Source organism: Rattus rattus, chromosome 3 (genome assembly GCF_011064425.1).
Source record: "Rattus rattus isolate New Zealand chromosome 3, Rrattus_CSIRO_v1, whole genome shotgun sequence".
Lineage (NCBI taxonomy): Eukaryota > Metazoa > Chordata > Mammalia > Rodentia > Muridae > Rattus > Rattus rattus.
The window spans coordinates 197,798,496-197,818,236 of NC_046156.1; the positions used below are offsets into that span (position 1 = coordinate 197,798,496).

The 19,741-nt window shown below is 38.6% G+C and overlaps 2 protein-coding genes across 3 annotated transcripts in view; both read left to right on the forward strand.

Moving 5' to 3' along the window:
* Fcho2 (FCH and mu domain containing endocytic adaptor 2) overlaps positions 1-19,741 on the forward strand; it is a 102,385-nt gene that overhangs the window by 17,652 nt on the left and 64,992 nt on the right. For both annotated transcript variants that reach the window (XM_032898986.1, XM_032898987.1), the window contains exons 4-6: positions 5,532-5,673; positions 5,759-5,911; positions 17,129-17,233. In XM_032898986.1, coding sequence (XP_032754877.1) covers positions 5,532-5,673; positions 5,759-5,911; positions 17,129-17,233 — 400 coding nt within the window. The remainder of the gene's footprint in view (positions 1-5,531; positions 5,674-5,758; positions 5,912-17,128; positions 17,234-19,741) is intronic.
* Positions 12,728-13,061, forward strand: LOC116897255 (40S ribosomal protein S27-like). Its single transcript, XM_032898988.1, has one exon. The coding sequence runs from the start codon at positions 12,831-12,833 to the stop codon at positions 12,987-12,989; it is 159 nt and encodes a 52-aa protein (XP_032754879.1). The 5' UTR covers positions 12,728-12,830; the 3' UTR covers positions 12,990-13,061.

Here is a 19,741-nt window from a genome sequence, read left to right on the forward strand (position 1 = left end):
CTCTGCATCTGGTGGGTGGTTGGCTAGATGAGAGGTTAAAGCATTTAAGAACCATATTAAAAGTAGGTTGAGAAAAAAATCTAAAGCTTCAGTGTGTTGTTAGGCAATTTTGTCATTTGTAAACAGCATAGAGTATATTCACAAAAACTAAAATGGCCGTGAGAACACTCATTGCTAAGGCTTTGGTGCCATTGATGTCTGTTGTTGAAAATGTCACTAAGAGCATGTGACAGACTGTATTGTATACTTAATTTTTTTTTTTTTTTTTTTTTTTTCTTTTTCTTTTTTCTTTTTTTTTGGAGCTGGGGACCAACCCAGGGCCTTGTGCTTGCCTAGCCAAGTGCTCTACCACTGAGCTAAATCCCCCAACCCCAATTTTTTTTTAAAAAGATTTATTTATTTTATGCATACGAGTACACTGTAGCCGACATCAGACACAACAGAAGAGGGCATTGGATCCCATTACAGATACAGATGGTTGTGAGCCACCATGTGGTTGCTGGGAATTGAACTCAGGACCTCTGGAAGAGCAGTCAGTGCTCTTAACCTCTGAGCCATCTCCCCAGCCCATGTACTTATTTAAAATGTTTGTTTCCTATAAATATATTCCTGGTAGAAAATGTCATGTAGTTACTGAATCAGTCAGTACAAAGATAATGAAACTTTTTCTTTAACAAATTTTGAAGTTAAAATATAATCACATTTTCTCCTTTTCCTTTCCTCTGTCCAACCCTTCCTACTGTACCCTCCTTGTTTTCTCTCAGATTCTACCTCTGGTTTTTTAAATGTCATTACATAGATTTATATGTTTAAGTGTATATAAACATAGAAATACAACCTCCTCAGTACTTATAATATTGTATAAGTGATTTCAGGACTGATCATTTGGAATTGCATGACCACTTTAGGAGCTCTTCCATGTAGGAGAGACTATTTCTCCTACACTTAAGCATTTCTTAGTTGCCTGTAACTCTTTGTCTAGGATTAAGGCTTCATGAAACTTATATTTTCAATGTAATCGTTTTATATTGATAAGTTTTGAGATTGCAATTAAATATGTGTAAAGTACTATTCTAGTTTTCTGGAAGTTCATTTAAATTTTGTTGCACTTTAAAGTGATCTTTAAAAACTCATTTAAATGATCTAGGGTGGTAATACATGACCTGTAATCCCAGCACAGGGAGACTGAGATGGGAAGATGTCAAGTGTAAGGCCAGCCTGTGTAGGCTACATAGTGAGACTCTATCTTTTTTTTTTTTGGTTCTTTTTTTTCGGAGCTGGGGACCGAACCCAGGGCCTTGCGCTTCCTAGGCAAGCGCTCTACCACTGAGCTAAATCCCCAACCCCGTGAGACTCTCTCTTAAGATTAAAACACAGCAACAGCAAATCACCTAGAAGATAAACTTCATTTAAGATATTTTTAAATTTCTTCTATTGTTTAATAAACTTATTAAATTTTCCTTTGAAAATTTATATTCCTTATAAAATGAAAATTAATAATACTTCATTTGCCGTAGAAAGCATACTTACAGTGTAACATCTGTGGCAAGAATAATTATGTAATAGGAACTATAACAACTCCAGAATGAAGGGTTGATTATTATCTTAAAGTTGAGGAAAGGCTGGTTGTATGTGTATTAGTCTAACGAGATTCTGTGGTGGTTTGTAGTAGAAGGCTCATCTGTATCTGGGATTCTGATAAGTCTGAATTTCTTGAAATTTAATACAAAGTTCTGTGAATATATATCACATACTCCTAATTAGCAGGACCTATATAAATAATCTAGTTTACAATGTGTCTGTGTTTTAAAATGTTAAGAAAAGCTATTTATAAAAAAAAAAAAGAAAAGCTATTTATGTAAGTGTCATATAGTGTGGTTGAGTGAGTTGAAGACTTCTGCTTTGTAGCCCAGGCTCTGAGGAGAAATCCCAGTTCATCTTCACTCAGAGGCACCGTTTGGCAATGTGCTGTTTGCAGTAATAGGACCTGCAGGCATTCACAGTGGCTCGACAGCTTCAGGCTATCCCGTCCTTTGTACCTAGGATTGTTGAGACTATTTTTATTTTTACCTCCATTGATTCTCCAGTTCTTTTCTTTCCCTTTCTCTTTTTGTTATAGGTTTATTATTTTGTTATATCTCTTCTCAGAATTTGTTTTTCTGAAGGCTCCATGATAATATCTTCTAAACATAGTTTCTTTTTTTCCCAACCACAGTAGGAGAGTCAGAAATAATGATGAAAGCTGATTCAACTACTTGATTTCATTTTCTTTTTTTTCTTTTTTTTTCTTTTTTTTTCCTTTTCTTTTTTTCGGAGCTGGGGACCGAGCCCAGGGCCTTTTGCTTGCTAGGCAAGCGCTCTACCACTGAGCTAAATCTCCAACTCCTTGATTTCATTTATTTAGAAAAATCTATTGTAATTTTAGTTTCTTGATGAATAAAGGAAGAAATATGGGTTGACTTGACCTGTGATTTCTGACAACATTCTTGGGTTTAGAATGTGTGCTCCTTTTTTTTTTTTTTTTTTTTTTTTGAGCTGGGGACGAACCCAGGGCCTTCAGCTTGCCATAGGCAAGCGCTCTACCTGAGCTAAATCCCAACCCCCAGAATGTGTGCTTCTGTATAAGTTGTACATTTCTTAAATTTTTTGTAGGTTTATTTAATTTTATATGCATGCATTTTCTTATATGCATATATGTGTGCCATGTGCGTGCTTGGTGTTCCCGGAGGTAGGAAGAGAGCATTGGATCTCCTGGAACTACAGTTAGGACGGTTGAGAGCCACCATGTGGGTGCTGGGAATGGAACCCAGGTCCTCTGCAGGAGCAGCCAGTGCTCCAAAATACTGAGCTATCTCTCTACCTTCCATTATTATATTTTTGTTCATCTCTTAAGAGCATAGAGATTTTAAATATTGTTTTTGTTTATTGTTGTATATTTTGTCAAGTTTAATTTTATGTTCCCTTGCCTTTAGGTTTATTTGAATTTCTCAGTTTGCCTATTAATATATATTACTTGCCCAGAAAAGAAATTGTGCATATCACAATCAGGAATTTAATAGTGAGTGCAGGGTTAAAAGTGTGCTCCAGCATGAATGTGTGTATAAGTGTAAATAAGTGTGAACAAATAAATGTGCATATGTGTACACAGTAACATGTAGAAAAGAGAACTGGAACGACTAAGTCAGTGTTAGGGTGCTGAAGGACCAAATGCAGACACTGAGCATGGATTATAAAGAGGATATAAAGCCATTTGTTTTTTCTAGTTTAACCATCATGGATTTTTTTAGACTCAGTGTGGATAAGTGCATAAAAACATATCCAGTAGTGAAAGTATAAAATTCCGTGTAAAGCTGGGCAGCCTCCATTCCATCGGCTACTCTAACTGTACAGTTCACTGACTTGTGTCTTTGGGTCTAGGCTTGTATGTGATTTATTTTTCTTTAATTTGAAACTTTCTTATAATTAAGTTTTTGGAACTGGAGAGATGGATCAGTGGTTTAGAGCATTTGCTGCACTTCCAGAGGACCCAGGTTCAATTCTTAGCACCCATATCATGGCTCACAGCCATCTGTAACTCCAGTTCCAGGAGATTCCGTACTTTCTGGTCTCCTTGGGCACCCGACACTCACACATGGTATGCAGGCAAAGCACCCATAGACATAAACCACAAATTTAAAAATTCTTTCATAGAGGAGGAGGGTAGGAAGGTAGTGCCTTTGTGGACTCAGCTCTCTTCTTTCTACCTTCACATGGGTTCCAGGGACTGAAGTCAGGCTATTAGGTTTATATACCAAACACTTTACTCGCCAAGCCATCTTGTTGGCCTCAAGAACCCTAGTTTCAGAGAAATCTTGTATTGACTATCCTTTTCAGTGTAAGACTGTTGATAGTGGTAAATTCTCGGATCTGCCTTGTGATTTCTTGACTAGTATATATTACGCTTATAGGAAGTGAAGTTCATGTAGTTTTGGGTATTTTTTTTCTCTTGAAAATTTCCAACCCCTGTTAGATTTAGCATTGATTAAATTTCAAATAAGATAAAATCTTACTAATCAGAACAGTCCTACTCTGAGGAGTTTACCCTCATCAAGCTTCTTTTTAACTACATGTCATTGTTCCCAGCTAAGTTTTCTGCTGGTTAGGAATTATAATAATTATAAGAGTACATGCCAGAATGAGTGACTGCAGAGCTTTGTTTTGTTTTTTCTTTTTGTTTGCTTGGTTTTTGTTTTGTTTTTCAAGATATGGTTTCTCTGTGTAGTAACCCTGCTATCCTGGATTTGCTGTGTAGACCAGGCTGGCCTCATACTCACGAAGATCTGACTGCCTCTGCCTTCTGAGTGCTCAAGGCTTCTGCCACCATGCCTGGCTGTGACTGTATTCTTTACTGTTGTGCCTTAGTGACTGTTGATGCCATTTGTTTTTCTTTTTCTTTTTTAAATGGCTTTCTGAGACAGGTTTTTTTTGTGTAACAGACCTGGCTGTCCTGGAACTTGGTTTGTATATCAGGCTGATCTACCTGTCTTTGCCTCTGAAGCACCATGCCTGACTGCCGTGTTTTTATTTTGTTTTTTTGTTTGTTTGTTTGTTTTAATCTATTAGAAGTTTTATTGAACATACTTTTAAAGCATGTACTTGAACACAGCATTAATTATTCTTAGAACATTCTGCACTAACCAGTCTGATTTAAACTAACCATAGAAATTTAGTGCTGTCCAAGGTAATAAGTTCTTGAATATTTGAAACTATTGATCATTTTAATCTTCTACTAGTGAGAAAAGGTGGCAGAAAAATATGTTGCATATTCCATATACTGGTAGAAAGATGAATCTGCTAGTATATTGTTTAAGTACATAGGTGCAATTACAAAGCTCAGATGAAGAGTTCAGATTGCTGCTGTTAAATTGTGTGTAATTGTTGAAGACACAAAGAAATCCTGTCTAAAAATTGATTTTTGCTTATTTAAATTCAGAAGAGAAGGTTTTATTTATTTTTTTTTATTTTATTTTTTTTTTTATTTTTCTTTTTTTTCGGAGCTGGGGACCGAACCCAGTGCCTTGCGTTTGCTAGGCAAGCGCTCTACCACTGAGGTAAATCCCCAACCCCGGTTTTATTTTTGTTACCTGATTATTGTGGTGTTGTGAATCCCACCCAGGATCTCTTACATGTGAGGCAAGCCTTCAGTCATTGAATATGTCTCCAACACCAGAGAAAGTTTAGTTTTGATGGAGCTTCTTTACTGGGAAACTAGTATTTGAACGTTAACTTTCAAAGGCTTGTGATGTATCTGAATACACTTAAATGGCATGAGCTGTGAAGACCAGTTTTGTGTCCCTATAGTTCAAAGATACAAATAATTTAGCCAGGACAAATACACAAAATCTATAGTGCATTGTTTTAATTTCATCTTTTTTCCAAAGAAAATTTCTGAACCAAGTTTAACCTAGAACCTTAAACTTTACTTTTTCTTTCTTTTTTACTGGCTCCTTTTTCTATTACTAAATTACTTCCATATTGTGCTTTTCCCTTAGAACATTTGCACCAGTGTGGGATGTGTTCAAAACATCTACAGAGAAATTAGCAAATTGTCATTTGGATCTTGTTAGAAAATTGCAGGAATTAATAAAGGAAGTTCAGAAATATGGAGAGGAGCAAGTAAAATCTCATAAAAAGGTAACTTTCTTCTTGTTGAAGGATTGAGTGGTTACATGGTAAGTGCTTCATAGTTCATTTTACTGAACCATTTCTTATCAAACAGACTAAAGAAGAAGTTGCAGGGACTCTGGAAGCAGTCCAAGCCATTCAGAATATAACCCAGGCTCTCCAGAAGTCTAAGGAAAATTATAATGCCAAATGTGTAGAACAGGAACGTCTGAAAAAGGAAGGAGCTACACCGAGAGAAATAGAAAAGGTAATTATAATAAAAATATCTCTAAAGCTTCCAAAGTCCTTTTTTTGTATGTGTATATGTGGTGTATGTAGAGCACGTGCATGCACGTTTGGAAGCCAAAGGTCATTCTCTCTCCCTCTGTTACTCTGCCTTATATTTTGAGGCAGGGATTGCCACCGAACCTGGAACTAACAGAGCTATATTGACTAGGAGGCCATTGAGTCCCTGCAGTCTAAGAGTCTTTCCTTGCTTCAGTACCAGGATTGCAGAAGCACATCACCATGCCTGGCTTTTATACAGATGCTGGGGACCTGTCTTTTTGCTTCCTTTACTTTACTGAGCTATCTCCTCACCCTGGTTACTCACACAGTAAGACAGTTGATTAAATAATTTAGTGTATTGAGAAAAACATAGCTAAGTAACGACAAGTTTTAAATATATATTGTTGCAGATTGACCAAAATTTATGTTGCATTTTAGTGGATAGTAACCTTCTCTCCTATTCTGTTTTAATTGAAAGAAGGTCTTTTTTTTTCTTTTCCTCTTTTTTTGTTTTTGTTTCGTTTTTTGAGATAGAATCTTTGTGTGTCCCTGGCTGCTTGTAACTCACTATTGATTCAAACTTAGAAATCCTCCTGCCTCTGCCTCTTGTTTGCTAAGATTAAAGGGGTGTGCCACTACAGTTTTTACCCTTCCTCTTAAAGCAATTCACCCGTTCATTTTTTTGATGCATATTTTATTTAGAAACAATTTAGAAATCTTTGTAAAATATTTAACATACCTAATTGGAAAACAAATATATACCTTTGGGTAAAAGTTGAATGAGGAAAAATAAAAAGTCGATGGGATTTGGAGTAATCAGTTCCTTTACAGTTTATATAATAAATAAAAATTGGGATGCAAGAAAATATGAGGTACATCTTTAAACCTTGTGTTCCAGACACAGCAATTATAAGAAAAACCAAATTAACAGAATCGAAAGGAAAAGTATTGTCTTTGTGGGTCAGAATCCTAAAATGATATGAGAAGATTGTAATGAAAACTTGTTGGGCTCAAATTTCTAAGATAGGCATGGAGTTTGACGCTTGAAAGACAAAGGGGAACAAATTCCCATCTTGTGATGAAGCATGAACCAGCAACCGAGGAACACGCACAGGCTGGACCTAGGTCTACCTGCACATAAGTGGAAGCTTGATCTTCGTGTGGCTCCCAAACAGCTGGAGAGGGCACTATCCCAAAAGCAGAACATATCTGTGGGATATGTTCTACTAGCTAGGCTGCCTTGTCAGCCTCACAGAGACTTGATGTGCCAAGGTGGGGGCGTTCCCGGCGGGTGCCTGGAAGTGACTAAGTAGAACATAAAGATAATAAATAAAAGGTTGAAAAAGAAAGAAAAGAACCTAGCTCACCGCTGAAAGCCACGTAAGTGAAGGAAAGGTCCTAGGACTGTGGTCTAAGTCCAAGGACTGGGGAGATTGGGATCTTAGAGACATAAACTATAGATGCGTAGTCCTGTCCCACAGTCTGTGGAACCAGTTCATGACTCTTGACCATACATATCTCTAATATTCTAAAAGGAATGTAACTTAAAACCATCTTTAAAGACATTCATTAAATTCAGTCTTGGAGAGCTGGCAGTAGACAATCTGAAACCTAGATGGTTGGGTGTGAATGAGAAAGCATAGCACATGTGGGGTGGGCACTGCTTCCTGTGTCCTGTGCCTGCTCTTCACTTCTCATGGCCAGGGAAAGAAGAGGGGAAAGCCAAAAACAACCTATTTGGAATGAGCAAACAACTACAATTCTAGAACACATTTAAAAGACCTAATGTTGAGATAGGTTACTAATGCACTTAGTAATTAGAATAAGAATTCTTGGATGAAATTTAAATTTAAAAAGCATCATACTAGAGAGGATTAAGAAGTTAATTGGAGACCTGATGAAACAAGATTTACTGGATTAAACCCAGCTAATTTGAAAACATGGAAATGAAAAAACAATTTTTTTTAAAGATTTATTTATTTACTTAATGTATATAAGCACACTGTAGCTGTCTTCAGACACACCAGAAGAGGGCATCAGATCTCATTACAGATGGTTGTGAGCCACCATGTGGTTGCTGGGAATTGAACTCAGGACCTCAACCACTGAGCCATCTCTCCAGCCTAACAATTTTTTTTTAAAAAGCAATAGCGATAAAGAAGTTATAGTTAAAGAAGAAATTTGGAAGCTAGGCTACTTTGAATACTAGTACTCTTTATCTAAAACTCTTGAACCCAGAATGTTTTTAGATTATTGGATCTTTTCATATTAGGGATATTAATTATTAATGATATTAATACTATTATTGTGAGACAGTTTCACGTGTAACTGTGGCTGACCTATAACTCACTTTGAACTTAAGAGATCCACTTGCCTATGCCTCCCAATGCTGGTATTAGTGCTGTGTACCAGCATTCCCGACTGGATTTGGAGTATATGAATATGTAGAATAGGGTGGTAGTCGGACCCAGGTATTTATGTAAATTAAATTACTTTGTTTATACTTTATACATTTATATTAAAGATAATTGCTTAAAATATTGCCCAAGCCAGGTCAGTGAGTAAATGGGTTCTCCAGGACAGGAGCGAGGATTAAAGAGAAAACTGACAATTAGACAACACTATAACATGACCCCAGCCAGTTCTGAAGTGAAGTGGGTTTATTTTTTTCCAGTCTGCTTTTATACCAGTATAAGTACATGCAAAATGATAAGATCAGTCTGGGTGAAGGAACAAGCAAGGCCATAATCAAAATCCCAGGAACACCTTTCTAGAGGCTAGTCCAGATGACTAAGACTAAAGGAATGTCATGCATGCCTTTGCTGAGCTTTGCATTAACTCAAATGTAAATGTTCTTAATCTGGGCCTATTTCCTGAGTCCTAGCCCAAAGTCAGATTCCTTCCTTGAGCTTGCAAACAGACCCCCAAAGCCTTCCACATCTCCCCCTATTTTATTTCATAAAAAAGACTGCACTTGTTTTAGGTCTTTCTGACAAGAAGAGCCCCTCAAACCTCTCCAGCAAATATTTTAATTATTTTTTTGCATCTAAAGTCCCACTGGATTTTTCTTAGGTGAGAGGTGCTTAGCCTTTGTTAAAAGACCTTGCTCAGAGCATGTTACAGAAAAATAAACTCATCTACATTCATTTAATGTAAATTTCTAATAGAATAAAAAAATCTAGGTAATGATATACAACTACTGCTTAGAGAATCAGTAGTTCACATTGAAGTTACAGTTGAGGAAACTCAGTAGTCTTCAGTTTGAAATTAAGTGTACTAAATAAATGTAGACTTAGGTACCAGAGAGAAAGAAAATGTAAAAAGCTAGGAGGCAGTTTTCCCCTTATGTCTCTGAAATCAGAATGCATACTCTCTTAATGATTTTTATCTAATTGCTGTTGGAACGTGACATTTATGATGAGGCTTCATTGCTTGTGTAAACTTGCTTGTATGATTGGATAGCTGTATTACCATGCATACGCAAACTGGCCATGTAGTCAGTCCTTCCTTCCTCCCACCTCTATGTGCTGGGTGCTGGGTGCTGGGTGCCGGGACTTAGGCTTCTCTACTACCACACCAGTTCTGCAATGCTGGGGGTCGACTCCAGCTTCACATGTGCTAGGCAAGAGCTCTACTACCTGAGCCAATCCTCACCAGATTAATGTTATCCCTTCCAAGTAAAGACTTGAGTACAAAACTACTTAGAACCCTGAAAGTTAGGGAAGAAGATGAAACGATGCTCCAGGAGTATACTTTCATCTCTTAAATACCCAGCTGGTGTAAGGACTAATGTTGAGACATAATTAGTGTGGTTTGAATATGTTTGGCCCAGGTAGTGGCACTCTTAGGAGGTGTGGCTTTGTTGGAGTAGATGTGGCTTTTGTGCCACTGTGGGGGTGGCTTTGAGACCCTCCTAGCCATGTGGGAGCTCTCCTTTTAGCTTTTGGAACAAGATGTAGAACTCTCAGCCCTCCTGCACCATGCTGCATGCTGCCTTGCTCTTGCATTGTTGAGAATGGACTGAACCTCTGGACCTGTAAGCCAGCCCCAACTAAATGTTCTTATAAGACTAGCCTTGGGGCTCTTGCTCTTTGCTCTCTTCTCATCCCTGCTCTTCCCCCTTGTCCCTTCTCTCCACATTCCCCTCCCCCATTTCCTCATGGCTGGCCTTTCCTCTTCTCTTCTACTCTTCTTCTGTCATTAAACTTTTCCATGTTGGGGGAAAAAAAAGTTGCCTTGGTCATGGGGTCTGTTGACAGCAGTAAAACCAGAACTAAGATAGTTACCTAGTACAGATCTATGGGAAATAATGTTTGCCTAGAACAGTTGACTTTATTACTGTTATAATAGTGCTATCAGTATTACTAGTATGAGAGGTCATCACTATATTGTCTATGTTACTTGAAAAATTATTTGAATTTCCAGTTTCTTAATGTAATAGAAACAACTTTACAAGTTTGTTTTAGCTTCATGCTTTAGAATAGATTATTTCCTTAATGAGTGATTTCCTTAAGTATATTTTGTGAGTGACTATTGGATTATGGTATAATAATTGCATTAGTAAATAAATGTTTTGGTTCCTAGCCTCTTGCTGTGCTGTTAGTAGTTTAACTCTAAATACATGTTATCCTATTCTGTCTTCAAGACGCTTCCCTTTTCATAGAGAACTAAAATACATTATTACATAGTATAGAGCCAGAGATCAGAGAGAGGATAGAGTGATGTGTATAGAACACGTGAAAAGGAAAAATTATGGCTAGTTATGTACATCAGTGGTAGAGCACCTGCCTAGCATTTTGTGTGTGTGTTTTCTTAATTTGTTTTTATTTTATTCTAAAATATTTTAGAATATTTTAGAATCCCGGGGTTGGGGATTTAGGGTTCAGTCCCCAACTCCGAAAAAAAGAAAAAAAATATTTTCATATAATATATTTTGAGTATATTTTCCCCACTCCAGCTCCTCCCAGATCCTATTTCCCTCCCCATTCAACTTTGTTCTCTCCCCCTGCCTCTCTCTTTATCTCTTTCTAAGAAAAGAAAGAAAGAAAATTAAAAGAAAAAAGAAAAAACCAGTAAGACAAAAAAATGTCCAAATGAAACAAAAACCCATAAAACAGTTTGTATTTTGTTGGGCAACTACTCCTGGGCATGGATACTGCCCTGGAGGGGCTTGGTAATACCCAGTGACACTCTTATCAGAGAAAACAGACTCTTCCCTTTGCCAGCAGGTACCAGTTACAAGTAGTTTCTTGCTTAGGAATAGGACCTGATGTCCACTTCTCCTTCTTAGTTTTGGGACCCTGTCTGGGCTGTGCTTGCTGCCACTGTCTGATGTCATATGTGCATCAGTGCTGTTGTATCTTGAAGACATCATTCCCTATAAGTCATCCCTCACTTCTGGCTCTTAAAATTTTTTTTTTCCTTTTTTAAAGACAGGGTTTCTCTGTGTAGCCCTGGCTGACCTGGAACTGCAGACAGACTGACTTCAAACTTAAGAGATCTGCCTGCCTCTGCCTTCTGAGGGCTGAGACTGTGGTGGGCATATATCTTACTTGCAGAATTATTTGAATTTTCCAGTTTCTTAATATAATTAAAACAAATTTACAAGTTTGTTTTAGCTTGCTTTATATTTTAGAATAGACTGTACACCACGATGCCCAAACCTGGTGCTTAAAAATTTCCCCTTTATTCTACATGGATCCCTGAAGGGTTTGGTGAAGATATCCCATTTAGGACTTAGCGGTTAAAAGTCTCTCACTCTGATTGTTGTCCAGTTGCAGGTCTATGCACCTTTCACTTCAAGAAGCTGCTTTAACGTGGGTTGAGCAAGGCACTGATCTGTAGGTATAGTAGTAATATGCCATTAGGCTTGAAAAGAAATGGTCCCCATAGACTCACATGTTTGAATGTTTGGCTAATAGGTAGTGGCACTATTGGAAGGTGTGGCCTTGTTGGAGTAGGTGTCACTCTGGGGGCTGGCTTTGAGGTCTCATGTGCTCAAGCTAGGGCTAGTATAGCAGTCTATCTGCCTTTGGATCAAGGTAGAAAGCTCTCAGCTTGTCCTCCAGTACCTTGTCTGACTGTACACTGCTATGCTTCCTGACATGACAATAATGGGCTTAAATCTCTGAAACTATAAGCCGGCCCCAATTAAATGTTGTCCTTTATAAGAGTTGCTGTGGTCATGGTGTCTCTTCACAACAATAGAAACCCTACCAAGACAAAATCACTTCAAAATCACTATGTTCCTTTAGCAGAATACTAGTATTAGATGTTCCCCTAGGCCCATGACCTATCCATTCTCAGGTTCTTGGCTACTTTAGGAGTGTCAGACAGGGATTCCATCTCATGGTCTCATGGAGTGGGCCTTCGATCCAGGCAGAAAGTGGTTAGTTACTTCCACAGCATTTGTGCCACTAGTCATAGTGTATTTGGCAGGCCAGTTTCCAGTGGGTGTCTCAAGGTTTATAGCTGGGTGATATTGATGATATTAAACTCCCCTGGATGTTTGCAGAGTACCTTCTAGTGCTATGAACACTAGCAGTAGGGTAAGTGTTGTCTTCATCAACAGGGCCTTACCATCAGGATATGGAGAGAGCAACCAGTATCCTTGGCAATAGCCTGTGATTTGGGGATCCATGGGGACCCCTTTGCTAAAGTCTCTACAAGGTAGAACCCATTACAAGCACTGAGGGTTTGACTTGGTTTTCATAGGATTTGTATAGCCCCTGGTTTGATTTCTCTAACATTGAAAAATCAAGGAAAGAAATTGATTTTAAGAGTCTATTAGGCATTTCTGCCCCTCTTAGCTCGCAAAGGATCTCCTTCATCCCTCTCCAGAAGAGGAGAAGAGGAAACACAAGAAAAAGCGCCTGGTGCAGAGCCCCAATTCCTACTTTATGGATGTGAAATGCCCAGGATGCTATAAAATCACCACCGTCTTTAGCCATGCACAAACTGTAGTCTTGTGTGTTGGCTGCTCCACTGTACTCTGTCAGCCTACAGGTGGAAAAGCAAGGCTGACAGAAAGATGCTCCTTCAGGAGGAAGCAGCACTGAAAGCCCCTGATTCAAGATGAGTGGGAACGTTCCCAATAAACACATTTTGGATAAAAAAAAAAAAAAAAAAAAGAGTCTATTAGGGGTTGGAGAGATGGCTTAGTAGTTAAGGGTTAAGAATATTTGCTGTTCTTCCAGAGGACCCAGGTTCAGTTTCCAGCATCCATATCAGGTAGGTCACCACCATCTGCAACTCGAGCTTTAGGAGATCTGATGCCTCTCCGCTCTACAGATACCTGCATTCCTGTTCCCAGACCCACCTATAGACACAACACACCTACACCTAATTTTAAATAATAAAGTAAATCTTAATAAAGATTTTATGAAAAATTTGCATTTAAAAGTATAGACATAGCCACTTTTAAAATCTGTATGAATTTCCCTTTAAATTGTAAATTTCTCAATGATGCTCTAATTGGTTTGTGACAAGTATTATATAGCAAAATGTAATAGACAGCAGAATAGAAGAGATACTAGCAAGAAGAGCAGGGAAGAAGAGTCTACCCCTCAGACTACATAATTTTGCTAAGCTGTTATAAAACCGCTCCATGGACTGCAGATTGTTGATTGCCTTTGTACAAACTCAAAATTTAGTTGGAAGAAAATCCAAAAAGAAACCCAGCTGACCATGTCATTAAATTTTGTTTCTGTTTTTTGAGACAGGATTTCTCTCTGTAACAGCCTGGCTGTCCTGGAACTTTCTGTGTAGACTAGATTGGCCTTGAATTCACAGAGATTGACTTGTCTCTCTGTCTTCCAAGTACCAGTACTAAAGATGGCTAGAGTGTTTTCTAAAGTAAACCCTAGCAGACATGGTTATACAGGGCTCCTGGGATGGAGCTCATTTATTAGTAAATTTTACAAAGACATTTTATCTAGTTGTTATACTTGAACAGGGCTGGGGTTCTAGAGAAAAGAGGGTCAAATGGCTGGACAGAACAAAAAACAAAAGATAAAAACTGTAGGAGCAAAGTAAAAATAAATCTTACAGATTTTTTCAAAAGGATTTATTTATATTATGTATACGGATGCGTAAGTACACTGTAGCTGTCTTCAGACACCAGACGAGGGCATCAGATCCCATCACAGATGGTTGTGAGCCACCATGTGGTTGCTGGGAATTGAACTCAGGACCTCTGGAGGAGCAGTCAGTGCTCTTAACCCCTGAGCCATCTCTCCAGCCCCAATCTTACAGATTTTAGCCATGTTCTTAGGGAATGGGAAACTCAGTGCAAGTCAGTACTTAGACATGCCTTTATATAACAACAAAATTTAACAACATATATTTTTATGTTGTTCCTTGATAAAAACATAAAAATAGCTGTTAACAGTTATTTATAAATTTGTCTATAAATTTTTTATAAATAAAAAAAATTTATTTATTTATTTATTTATTTAATTTTTTTTGTGTGTGTGCGTGTGTCAGTCAGAAGATAATATGCAGGTTTGGGGATTTAGCTCAGTGGTAGAGCGATTGCTAGGCCCTGGGTTCGGTCCCCAGCTCCGACAAAAAGAAAAAAAAAAAAAAAAGAAGATGATAATATGCTGGAATCAGTCCTCTCCTTTATGTGAGTTTCAGAGTTATCAGTGTGGCAGCAAGCATCTTTACTTGTGAACCATGACCTCTAACTAGCTCCTAAGCACTTTGTCTAATTATATTTGGGTAACTATTGCAGCCTTAAAAATATCTTGTATTGGGCTGGAGAGATGGCTCAGTGGTTAAGAGCACCCGACTACTCTTCCAGAGGTCCTGAGTTCAATTCCCAGCAACCACATGGTGGCTCACAACCATCTGTGATGGGATCTGATGCCCTGGAGACACCTACAGTGTACTTATATATAATAAATGAATAAATCTTTTAAAAAAATCTTGTATTATTTCTGTTTTATAAGTAAAAGAGCAATGTAAAACTCAAGAGATAATGTGATGGGGGAGTAAATGGTAGATCCAGAATTTTAATTAACCTCTTCTGGCTCCAGGCCAGTTTTACTGCATAGGAAATGGCATCCTGCATGTGCTTTATTTACAAAGGCTGGAAAGCAGCTGGAGAGATGGCTGTGAGTTAGAGTCTTAGCACCCATGTCAAGCAGTTTAGATTTAACTGAACTCCAGGTTCAGGGGATTTGATACCTTCTTCTGGCCTCCTGGGTATTCACACACATGTGACAGACACCCACATACCATAAATAAAAATAACACTTTTCTTTTAAAAGGCAGAAAAGCACATACCATGTGTTTGGTATAATTTCTATTGAATTTTAGAGAACACAGCATTGTCTGTTTAGAGAAGACCATGTGTGTCTGTTGCCAGTCTTAACCCACAGCAAAGCTGGTTTTTCTGTCTCTGGTTCTTGTCCTGGAAATACAGCTAAAGGTGATTATGTATCGTCACTGATTGGCCCTACACAAATGTCTTGTTGTAAAGCTTTTACTTGGCTCTTAGCACTACTTTAGACCCCTCAGAAGTACTTTTAGTCACTGAGACTAATTGTTTGATATGTCCCCCACACCATAGTTTGATGAAACTCACTTTGTTCTTACCTCGCCTATCTTACTATTTGTTGCTCATCAGACTGTCAAGAAGAATACGGGGATACTTCTATATTGATCCCTACCGTCGCCCTTCACCTTTGAACTCTTATTTTACAATCCATCTTCTTATCTCCAAATTGATCAACCTTTAGACAGTAGGCATTTCTTTTTTTTTTCCCTTGCCACCACCAAGGCTGGCCTAATACTCCCAGACTGCCTGCCTTGGCGTCATGCTCCTATTGACCACATACCACTGTCTGCAGCACTGAGGACTCTAGCTGTGTGTCTAGTACAGAGCTGCCTTGGATCTTTTCTCCAGACTGTGTCTCACCCAAGGTTTATATTGATTTCTGTGGTTTTATTTCTGATTTCTATTTATATGTAGGTTATTTTACAAAGTCCTTGAAGAAAAGATGTCTTACATAATTTCATGTTCCTTTCATTATATTTCCTAATTTCATTAAGTAACTGATAAAATAAAAACTATATTATTACCATAGTGGGTTTTTATGAAAGAGTTCCTGAGAAATCGATAAAAATTAAAAACAAACTTATTGGTTTATTAGAACATCCTAGAAACTGAAAATTATCATGGTAAGCCAAATTTTTTAATTTTTGAGTTTGGTTTATAGACCCGCCCCAGAGCTGAGGACTGAACCCAGGGCCTTGCGCTTGCTAGGCAAGCGCTTTACCACTGAGCTAAATCCCCAACCCCCGGTTTATAGACTTTTTTTGTTGTTGTTTTGTTTTTTGTTTTTTCGAGATAGGATTTCTCTGTGTAGCTTTGGCTGTCCTGGAACTCAAGCTGTAATATAGACAAGATTGGCCTCGAACTCAGAAATCCTGCCTTAGCCTCTAGATTGCTGGGATTAAAGGCATGTGCTGCCATCACCTGGCTAGTGTATAAACATTAATTAGACATTAAATAGAATGTGTGTGCATTAGTGGGAGAGGAGTAGAAGTGTGTCTTATTTGTGCGCTTTTTTACATTGCTTTGCTAGTTTCTCACAGCTGTTAGTTACGGTGGTAGAATACTGCTCTGGGCTATTAAGTGGGCATGTTTGAAATTTTTGAGCATTCCATTAGAAAGAAGAGTCCGTGTTTAATACCCGAGTTATTGTCTGCCCACTTTTTTAAAAGAAGGCAGGGATTAAAGGATTAAAGTTTGTATATCAAACCAAACTCTTAAAATGTATTTTTTTTTTTTTTTTAATTCTTTTTTTCGGAGCTGGGGACCGAACCCAGGGCCTTGCGCTTCCTAGGCAAGCACTCTACCACTGAGCCAAATCCCCAACCCTTAAAATGTATTTTTAATTTGTTACTTCATTCCTTACTTTAAGATAGAGAAAATGGTTAACCTCAGTTTAATGTTTTTTGAGGGTGGGTTAGAAAGCACCAGGTCTTGCAAGGGACCCAGGTCTGATTCCCAGCACTCGTATTATGGCGCACAACCATCTGTAACTCTGGCGTCAAAAGCTCTGATGCCTTCGTCTGCTCTCTGAGAGCACTAGGTATGCATGTTGTTCACAGGCAGACATATATGAAGGCAAACACTAACATACATAAAATACATACGTCGTTTAAAAATGTGTTCGCTTTGTTACAGGCAGCTGTTAAGTCCAAGAAAGCTACAGACACCTACAAACTTTATGTGGAAAAGTATGCATTAACAAAAGCTGATTTTGAACAGAAGATGACAGAAACAGCCCAGGTTGGTATTTTTAAGGTTTTAAATTGAAGACAGGATGCTTATATTTGTGGACATTGGTTAAATAATAGAATTTTTGTTTAATTTTCTTAGTATTAGAAAAGTTTAAACGAGCTGTTTGAGTACTGTGGTAATTTATATTGGCATTTTGTCTGGGAGAGTGCGGCCAACATGGCAGTGCCAGTGCTGCTTATACCACGTCTCTTTCCTGTCACCATGACCAAACAGCTGAGGGAGGGCTGCCCTTACCTTGGCTTATGGGTTGGTGGTCACAGTAGAGAAGCCAGAGAGGAAGCAGCTGCTTTGTTCCTTCTTAGTGATTGGGAAGCAGAAGTTCAGTCTGGAAGTAGAGCCAGCCTAGACTCCCCAAGCCCTGGCCCTGTCCTCTACCTCCACCAGCTAGGCACATCTGTCCAAGTGACTCTAGGATGTTCCAAAACAGCTAGCTGGGGACCCAGTGTTCAGACACAGGAAGGAGTCCATGATGGACATTTCTCAATCAGACTATAACAATGTCATAAGAGTTTACTCAAACAATAAGAGCTGTTTAAGTATAATCGAGGACAGTGAAGGCTTTGCTAGATTGTGAACACAATGCTGGTCGCCAGGCTTGAGTCTTGATTTTATGATTTCTGTGTAAGAAGAAAAGTGGAAGATAGTCAGTACTGAAGGTACAGCAGTAAACAAACAATGAAAAAACCCTGTTCTCAAGTTTTCGTGGATGAAGGTAGACAATGAAGATGTGATCTTTTGACTTGGGATAAACGACATGTAATTTGGTGTTCTTTCAGTCCTAGTTGAAGGCCCACTTTAAGGTAGGTCTACTTGATGAGTTCTACCTAATAACACTACTACGCTCACTCTGTCTCCTTATGTTCTTAGCACCTAGCACCACTTAAGGCGTCAGGAATTCAGTTCCATTTAGTAGATAGCAGAGGACCTGCAGATCACAGTGACTCAGCGTATCATGCTGCATGGTTTTCATGGTGTGCTGCAGCTCTGGGCCTGAGGCTAATGTTGGAACTTTTGGAACATTTCAGCCATCATTTCTGAGGGGCTACACCATGGTGAAGTACACTGCTTCACTCCTGTTCTATTTCGTGTCTTTTCCATGTGTAAATTATATGAGGACAAGGGTCAGATACTTTATTTTTCAGCAGTTAAAATAGTTTCTCTTTTTTGTTGGGCATTTATTAGATGTGAAAGAAGTCTTGATAATTCTGAAACTTTGCTAGTTCCTTATTCTGTCTCCTCACTGGAGGAAATGAAAGACTTCCATTTCATAACTTAAAGGGAGAGGTGTGTGTGTGTGTGTGTGTGTGTGTGTGTGTGCACGTGCACTCTCATCCACGGTTACCTATTATGCCAAAGGCACTATTCAGTTGACAGTACAGAGCCTGGGGGCAGACATGAAATACATGCTTATATTAACAAGTTTTATAAGTGTTATAAAGGGAAGGACTAAGCTTCTAGGAGATAGAATAATAAGAGTAACCTAGAATTTAAACCAGGAGCTTGGGAGACTTGTTTTGGAGACCTGATATTTAGAACTGAGACTTGGGGCAGCCAAGTAAAGGCACTTGCTGCCTAACATCCAGAGTTCAATCTCCAGAGCCTATTTGGTAAAACAAAGGAATTTGTTCCTACAAGTTATCATCTAACCTCTACATGAGCCATGGCATACCCCTCTCCTCAGTACAACAAAGAAATGTCAAACATAAAAATAAATAAAATGGAGACTTGAAACATGAGTCAAATGTAGGACAGAAGAAGCCTAGGCTTTAGGGCCATGAGCATGAAGTCCAGAAATATAAAATATGAAATCGATAGATGCTATATTCTACAAAGAAAAATGTAAAACTGGGAAGAATAAAAAGGAAATAGTGAAAAGAAATGAGGTTAAGAAATTGGGTGAAGACTGGGATATACAAAGGGTTAGTTGTTCTCTAAGAGCAGCTGGCAACCTGGTAGCCACCTAAATTTTGTTGTAACATGATTGAACCTGTATTTTAAAAGTTAGCTTTGGCAGTTATGTGAAGAATGTATTATTCTAGCCCCAGAGGAGAGGAGTAGTCCAGTTTGGAAGTCAGCATAATAGTCAGGTGATAAGGGTGATGAGGGTCTTGTGGTTCATTTTGGAGGAGAGCCGCAAATGCTGTGGATGGCTAAGGGATTAGGGAGGGATTCTCAGGGAGCTGAGATCACTTTCAAATTTTAACCTGTCAAATTCGTGGATAAAGAGAAGTGGGAGAGGCTTCCTGAAGCACGTAGTTGGTGTGTGGTGAGCGGGTCATGCTGAGGTAGACATGTTAACTCTGAGGTGACAGTGCAGTTCTAGCACTGGATGCAGTGTTCCAGTCTCATAGCCATATCACAGTTTCGTAAGTCCAAATCTGTTTTTGGTTCTTTTTTTTTTTTCGGAGCTGGGGACCGAACCTAGGGCCTTGCGCTTCCTAGGCAAGCACTCTACCACTGAGCTAAATCCCCAACCCCCAAATCTGTTTTTATCAT

Bases quoted from the DNA above. Each gene is read 5' to 3' on its own strand.
- LOC116897255 (XM_032898988.1), top strand. From the start codon at position 12,831: ATGGATGTGAAATGCCCAGGATGCTATAAAATCACCACCGTCTTTAGC.